General features: G+C 33.8%; 2 protein-coding genes across 2 annotated transcripts in view; both read right to left on the bottom strand.

Moving 5' to 3' along the window:
* Positions 1–3,494: 3,494 nt before the first annotated feature.
* LOC106104546 (lipase 3-like) lies at positions 3,495–5,330 on the bottom strand. Its single transcript, XM_013284623.1, has 5 exons — positions 5,175–5,330; positions 4,745–4,949; positions 4,264–4,634; positions 4,025–4,183; positions 3,495–3,875 (listed from the first exon to the last, which is right to left on the bottom strand). Exons 1-5 carry the CDS (start codon positions 5,328–5,330, stop codon positions 3,495–3,497), a joined length of 1,272 nt encoding a protein of 423 aa, XP_013140077.1.
* A 2,637-nt stretch (positions 5,331–7,967) lies between these two features.
* LOC106104545 (lipase 3-like) overlaps positions 7,968–8,325 on the bottom strand; it is a 1,894-nt gene continuing 1,536 nt past the window's right edge. Inside the window, exon 6 of the mRNA XM_013284622.1 lies at positions 7,968–8,317. Within this exon, the coding sequence (XP_013140076.1) occupies positions 7,968–8,317 (350 nt within the window). The remainder of the gene's footprint in view (positions 8,318–8,325) is intronic.

Here is an 8,325-nt window from a genome sequence, read left to right as displayed (position 1 = left end):
ACTCGCAGGCGAAAGCCATTATGATAAACAAAAATAAATAATAAAACACACCACAAGCGTCAGTGTCAATATCTTCGATGTTAAACAAGACAATTGCATTGTTTAACTCGATTAAGCATTGCGACCGTCTACTATTCTATGGACGTACAAACAGCAGCATGAAAATTAAACTTTATTTTCTCTATAAAATAACTTCGATAGCTTTTACGACAAATTTAGAAGCATGGGCATTGCAAATTTAATCCCCAGTGCGTTGAGTGCGTTGACGTGTAAATATCTAGCGAGCGAGGACGCTACGCTCTACTGACTATGCAAACTCTGTTACAGTTACTTTAACCTTCCTGTTATATTAAACTCTTTACAAAAGTTAACTAGTTAGTAGTACTGCTTGTGTAATACCTAGAGTCTAATTGTACTACATTTCACGTTACAAAACTTATATTGGGGTAAAAAATTTCATACCAAGAGAATGAATCATCTAATAATCATCAGCATTGTAACCACTATGATACTAAAATGTATTCTTAACAATTTAACAATATTGCAACATGCAGTCAACCATGATTTTATGATTCCCAGGAGAAATTATCATGTCAAACTCCATCTAGATGAAGTAATAATAGTTCAAAAAGTTTTAACGAGTTTAACAATAAAATCCTATCAAGCAATTGACACAGTTCCTTACTTATAGGAAGTAATAAAACGGGTTAGTATCGGTAAGTACTCCTGCATCCATTATCTACTTGATCTCGTGTTTTACAAGTTTAAAAATGGAATTGATGGGTTAACTTAACGTTTAACATTTTTTTTCTAATCTAACATTCTTTATAAGTAATTTGGGCCACATCAAATCAAACATAAGCTACAAAATTATTATTCGTTTTAATGAAAAGATTTAGAATAGATTTCAATAAAATAAATGCTTGATGGATAAATATTACTTTCAACAATAAACTTCACTGGAAACTTTTACAATATAAAATAAAATTGTTATCTTCATTCAATTAAAACAAAGTTATATGAAATATCTTGGGAACAAAGTCTTAAGAGTACAGCGACTTTCTAAAACGAATCCTAGTAGTTCATCTCATTCCTTTATTGTTTGTAAGAAACCCGAAGAATGTAGAGATTGGCGATAATAAAAGACAAGAAAACGTGATGTAAAATTTTTGCAAATATAAAGTACAATTTTGCCATTGTAATAGTAAGTACTAAAGTGAAGTTTATTGTAATATTGGCTTTCGCCCGTAATTCCGTTCGCGTGGAATTGAAATAAAAACTAGTCGCCTATGTGTTCCTCCATATTATCATTTGCGTCAATGCCATTTCATCATTTAGCTGTTTAGGCTACAAACTCTAACAAACATCCATACATCTAGACTTTCTCATATATAGTAATCTATCCCGCATCTAAAAAACTAACCAACATACAGTCCATACTACAGAAGATTATCCATAGGTGTTATTACACAACAAAGGTTAGTATATAACTCGTAACCTAATTTTACCTAGAAATTTAAAAGGCAAAGTCTGTTGTTCTTTGCCCGTGAGCTTATATCCGACAGCTAATTACTTTAGCATATTCGCATTACGGCCGCCGCAGCGAACGTGCGGCTGACGGCGCTTTACCGAGCTACGGTGTATTTTAAGCTCGCTTAGCGCTCGTAAATGTAAGCTTTTAGCAATGAAATGGTAACGAAAATGTTTTTTTTAAAAGATTTCTTTAATTAATAATGAACTAAATTTTCTATTAAAAAACAAAAAATACAAATACATGTTACTTTATAGCTAATGAAATGATATATGTCTCAAGATGTTATTTATAGCAATATTATAAAGTGGAAAGATTTGTATTTTTGTATGTATTGGAATAACTCAAAAAACACTTGGCCGATTAAAACAATTCTTTCACCATTAGAAAGCTACGGTATCATTAAGTAACATGGCGAGGGTTTTGTTATTATTTTTTTTAATTTCAAGGGACTAAGTGGCGAGAAACAGCCAGTAATTTATCATTTAGTATTTCGTACTTAATAAATGGAAGATTTGAAAATAGAATCAAATTATTTAAGAGTCTCGTCTCAACTTGTCTTAAATTGGCGTAATATTCAATTTACGGTAATTAATATCAGGTATTGTTAGCAAGAAAACAATATCTGATTGTAATTATTTCTGTTTCTTATTAATAATCTCAAATACAATACACCCGTCAATCTATTCATATTTTGACACTGCCTTCGTTTTGTTTCACAATATTGAAACTTTGTTATACTTATTAAAAATTACTGCGTTTTTACTGTACTTATTTTACTTTTTAACAAAATGCTACTAAAACAGTACAACAGAAATAACATATTATGACTATGAAAGAAAACCACTAGAAATTGAAAAAAATATATTTGAAAACACGAAAAATTCTGTGTTGTTCAGGATTACTTTATCTTTAAAAGAAACGTGAAAAATAATTATTTTCGAATAGAAACGACTTGGGCGTAATTTCCTGATTTACGGATTTAACTAAGCCTGTAATTGCAATGAAGCGTTGTTACGTTAATGCGCAAGCAACTGTGTTCTCAGACAAAACATTGTTCAAAAATTGAATAGAATTGCGTAACAAAGTGAATGATTTTGATTTCTCATAAATAAATGCTAAGTAGATTTATTTATGAACTAATCTCAAAGTATCAGGCATTGTTACAATTACGTTCTATATCCTAGAAAAGGACGAGCATGGCTTTTTTGGTTATTGCCTTTCGTTAACATCATCAAAATTCTGATTTCTGCCTACCTCCAAGTTCAATCAACAAAAGTTTATTGGGTAACTATAAGTACTTAAAGGGGGCTCACACCTTTGACTAAAATATCGTAGAACTGTTGTGCGTTTGTCAATTGTTTCGCAACCAATTCAACAGTTTAGTTGCACAACTAAAAATCGAGTAGTGTGCGCACCGCCATATAAGCTCAGCGCGACTGAACAGTTCTGCGATAGTTTAAACAAAAGTGTGCGTGCGCTCGGAGTCTTTTAATGTTTCAGTTATTTAATCTCTAATCATTATTATCGGCCCTCTATTAATAATAATACGTCATTTAAACAAATTTTATATCCGTGTTAGTTATCTTTGCGAGCAAAATCATTAATAATAATCATGAAGAATATCAAGTGTCTTTTTTCAGCGTCGTATTAATTATATCTACATAATACATTATTGAAAAGGCTTAAGATAATAATGCTTTGATTGGTTTAACATTAACGTTGATATATTAATGCATAAAATAATTTATCTGTCAACTACAATTTTCTTGCAACATGCTCTGCTAGCTTCTTAATACCAACTATACGTTCGCTAAACCCATCAGTTGTTTAAGGATTCTCTTTTTAAATAAATAAAACCAAATTCAATTCAACAATAATAAGAATCTATTAAAATAGTACGATTTATAACAAATTGCCTTTTATTGCGATGCTACCAGTTTAAAAAAAAATGAAACAGATGTCACTCTTCAACAGATCGCATCAAATCTAATACTCTGTCGTACAACAATTCCTTAGCATCGATTGCCCACATGAAATCAATGTGATTAAATAAGGGGTGAGGAACAAGCATTTTGACGCCCGCGCCCAGCTCTTCGTGTAGACGAGTTACATCTTCTGCTTGAGACAATGGATCATTGTAGGTGTAGTGTAAAAATGTGGGTATTTTGATATTTCCCAAGTTATATCTGGGTGGCCTGCGAGTGCCATATGTGACCATGTTCCGCATCCACCCGTGATCGTAGCGACGGAACTCTCTACCGGCGATACTCTGCCCATAATGCACAAGCTGTCTAGCTGCCGCTCCTGCGGGGTAGTGGCCCATGATCACTGGCAACATTGTCTGTAAAAAATAAATTGATTCTGCTAAGCATAGATTTGAGCAGTTTACTAATTGTCCACATCCTACTTGAAAGTGTTTAAATTCTAATGAAATATACTTATTAACCATTTTTCTATGACTTAATCTTATCAGGTTCGTTAAATACTTACAGCGTTAAATTGCTCTTCATTTCTACCCGTTATAAGGAATATCATATTGCTACACATCGATTGTGTGGATGTGCCATCCCTGCAGAATGTATCGCCAAACCACGTCGACACCGATGTATTACCGAAAAACTCACCCGTACCGATGAAGGAGACAATTTTCTATAACAAAAGCATTTTAAAATTAAACGAAAAGTTGCAAGTACAATTTAAATGTATTAAAAATAGATGGGACTTTTTACCTCTATGTTATTAACATGCGGTGCGATGGCGTTCAACAGGGGACTCTTGTTATGTGCCATATACGCGACAGGACCGAAAGCGTGCATTGAAAGTATTTTATTGTTAAACTCGGGCCGGAGTGAGCCCATGACAAAGAACACAGTCGTGCCTTGAGAATGTCCAATGTAATGAAGTTTCTTCTGTCCCGAGGCAGCCAAAGCATAGTTTATCATAGCAGGCAAGTCAATATTACCAATCTCGTCCCAAGAGAAATGCCAGAAAGATTTATTGATTTTGGAATCGGGATTCAAGCGTATATGTCTGCGCGAATAGGTGCTTCCGCGAGCGTTGCCCATCCATACGTCATATCCTTCCTCGGCTAGGAGGTATCCTGAAACACGATAACATGATAAATAGAGAATTGTTAAATGCCTTATTTTTTTAATTAATAGTCGAACTAATTTTATCTAATGAAGTTTGTATTTTTTATACTATACCTACCAAAAGCATTACCAGGTCCCATAAGAACCCAATCAGCAGACGAAGCAAACAGTCCATGCATTAGGAATACAACAGGTTTCTTCACACCGGGCACGTTGTTCTGGTCCCGACCGTGCGGAATGCGGAACATCTGCAGGATGTAGCCATCAGATGTCCTCACGTTGTGTGATTGTACCGGATAGCCATATTTGCGGATCAGGTCAGGCTTGAAGAAAATTTTTATGATTATTCATACCTTATTTCATAATTTATTTTTAAAAAAAATATAAAATAACTTCAGCTGAGATTTTCTCTTTAGTATTTTTAGAGTAAAATTTGGAGAACTGACCGCCAAGCTTCGCTAGTCGGAGAGGCACCTTAAGAAGAAGAAGTACTTTTGATATTTTTGTAAGGACATAGCACATAAAGAGAAAAGAGATACATATCTTACCACATTCAATCTGGCATCTTCGTATATGTTATTTGAAAATCGTGATCCGAAACTATTAGCTCTGACTAACTCCTCAACGTAGTCTGCATGTGGTGACCTTCCTCCAGCCACAAGGCTCGCCACAGCAAGCAACACTGATGCTGTTAGAAGCCACATGTTGCAAATCAAAACTAACTTGCTAAATAGATCATGACTTATATACTACATAACATACTCGATAACATCGTTTTTAAGATATTTATATTAATCCATCAAATGTATCATTATTATCTTCGCATCTATCAGAGTAATATCTAATTCACAGGCAATGTTAAAATATATTATGACATGTGGGGTCGTCATTTGGCTACAAGCTCTAGATAATTTATTTAATATAGGTATTTAAATTATCAGGTATTTTAGATGTAGTTATGAAACCAAATTATTTTAGAGCCGTTTCCATTAACACGGATCTACTTCTTCGTCGTTATGGAGATAGTTTTATGCCACTCGCAATTTTGTATTTACCATTAATCTATCTATAATTGTTACAGTGGTAGAGCCCGCTTTAACATCTTGGCACGAATGGGCTGGCTCACCCGGTGTTATTACACCGGGTGAGCCAGCCCAGTTAGCCGGGTGGTTGTGGTGTTCCACGACCACACAGAAAACAGGCGTGAAGTGGAAGCAATTCCGCGTTTCGTCTGACGAATATGGTGTCGGAGGACTAATTTTTGTCGTTTTCCCTTTCTACCCTTTTCTTAAGAGGAAAGGATGGGAAGGAAAAGCGGATTTGACGATGGAGGAGCCGTAAGTCCTCTTTATGTGCGTCTCCTCCTCCTTCAATTAAGGATAGGCAACACATCTGCAATTGCGGATGTTTATGAGCAGCGGTCGCTTTCCATTTCGGTGGATTCAGGTGGCCGCTTGCTCGTTTGCCAAATTATACTATAAAAAAAATGTAAGTAACGTATTGACGGAAATTAACGAAGAGTAGGCACTATATGATAAAAGCAAAATATTCTTGATCGCAAGACAAAGATTTTATATGTTTCTGTTCATATCGGAGTAAGTGTACAAAGAGTAACTATAGTGAACTCCCGCCGAGAATTACCACCATAGGAGATTATTAGATCTTTCCATTAGCTTGCTAGCAACAATTATTGTTTGGCCGCAAATACACTATCATCACTTTGAACAACTGTACTTCATTTTAATGATTTCTATTTTTAAACGGTTATTTTAGGACAAAAAATTTTCTATCTTTCGCATTGCTTCCGATATTTTATTAGTTGTTGTGTAAAAATATTTAATGTTAATCTAAACAATATAATAATCTCTATATAACTAGAAAAACTACCAATGTAAATACATTTTGAACTGTACAAAATATAACAAAAGTATAATTTACATGTTTTCCTTATTTTTCTGCATAACATTATCCACCATAATCAAAGGTTTGCGATCTCTACTAAAATTATCCCTTATTTTATCTATTGAGCTTTATCAAATGTCTATTTTAATAATAATTAATATCTAGTTAATTACTCAACACGGATTTAGATATGGATGTTTTGATTTGTTTATTAGAAACGAATATCAAACAATTTATAGCTAATTGAAGAATCAATCTTAGATTTGTGCAGCAGAATAGGTCTACGATCTAGAAGACAGCATAGCATTGGTTTAAAAATGTTATAAAAAGCGCTTATGAGGCAAATAAAAATATGATCAATTCTTTTCTTTTAAACAAACAAAGCATATGAAAGGTAGGACCATAATTACTTAATAGATTTTTCATGTATTTTTTTGCCAATAACGCAGTTTTTTCATGAGTTTAGCCGTGACTCTAATAAACATCCATCCAACCACCTAAACTTTTGCACATGCAATTATGTACATACATATAATATTAGTCAGATACATTAGGATAAGTGCTGATTTAAGAAGCCTTATTTCTATAATAAGAACTGTAAAAACGTCTGGCTTCTAAAATGCTCCGAGTTGTCAATTAAGGAAAAATTAGGTCAAACCTCAGGGACTTAGGTATTTCTGACGCAAGACGCTTCATATTATCATAAAATTTTCATTTTAAAATGACTATTAAAAAAATGGCAGTACACTTAATGAGTACATTGTCCTTATTTAGCACTTAATCTTATATTACGCACAATGCCCAATTATCATTTTGAAATAAACTTATATTTTGTTATTAAATAAACCAAGGGATACAAAGTTAATCATAAAATACTAACCAAATGACTCCTAGGGACTTATATGAGTGTTGTTACTGCTAGTCAACCATACTGGAACTTACCTCAAGGACATAATAGTAGATGAATAAACCATGCATTAAATGTGTTTTACTTTTTTAGGATTAATTTAGAATATAACATTTTCCACTAAATGTAATCATCGTAAGGGCTTAATAAACGTGGTAAATATCAGATTTAGTTGTGTATTTAAAGAGCTCGTAGGGCTCGAAGGGCCTCAATGTAATAAATCTCTAATAACTCAGCTCTCAGATTGTCAAAACTCACAAAATTTTCAGCAAGGTAAATATAGGTGATAAATAATACTATTCTCGAATTTTTACATCTTGGCTCAAAATTTGTTATCGCTTCAGTCTCCTTTTCGTGAAAGGCCCCTCCTGTTCTATAAATTAACAATTTTAAAGACTCATGAGTTGGTAAATTTCGTATGATAAATTTGATTTAAGAGATAGGTTTCGTCAACTATCAATTATTCTTCTCGTTTTGGTGAGCTTAAGTTCTTAACTAAATAAAAGACAATCAATTCGGCAAAACGTGTTTATTAAGATTGTGCTTCAATAGACAGCATTATATTTATTACTCTGTCGTACAACAATTCCTTAGCATCTATAGCCCACATAAAATCTATGTGACTAAATAGTGGCAACGGTACAAGCATCTTAATACTTGCACCTAGTTCTTTATGAAGACGATCAACATCTTCAATTTGAGATAAGGGATCATTGTAAGTGTAATGTAAAAATGTGGGAATTTTAATATTTCCCAAATTATATCTGGGCGGTCTCCTTGCGCCATATGTGAGTACGTTTTTCATCCAGCCGTGATCGTAGCGACGGAACTCTTTGTCGGCGATGCTCTGACCATAATGCACCAGCTGTCTAGCTGCCGCTCCTGCGGGG

The sequence above is a fragment of the Papilio polytes genome, unplaced genomic scaffold, assembly GCF_000836215.1.
Source record: "Papilio polytes unplaced genomic scaffold, Ppol_1.0 DF823510.1, whole genome shotgun sequence".
In the NCBI taxonomy this organism is placed as follows: domain Eukaryota; kingdom Metazoa; phylum Arthropoda; class Insecta; order Lepidoptera; family Papilionidae; genus Papilio; species Papilio polytes.
Note: the sequence above shows the minus strand (reverse complement) of the source record. Positions and strands in the feature narration are given on the sequence as shown.

What these genes read in the sequence shown, in the direction of transcription:
- LOC106104546 (XM_013284623.1), bottom strand. Translation starts at nt 5,330, where the DNA reads ATGTGGCTTCTAACAGCATCAGTGTTGCTTGCTGTGGCGAGCCTTGTG. An exon ending in GGGACCTGGTAATGCTTTTG is followed by an intron (nt 4,635 to 4,744) that starts GTAGGTATAGTA and finishes ATCGTGTTTCAG; the next exon opens with GATACCTCCTAGCCGAGGAA. An exon ending in ATGAAGAGCAATTTAACGCT is followed by an intron (nt 3,876 to 4,024) that starts GTAAGTATTTAA and finishes TATTTTTTACAG; the next exon opens with ACAATGTTGCCAGTGATCAT.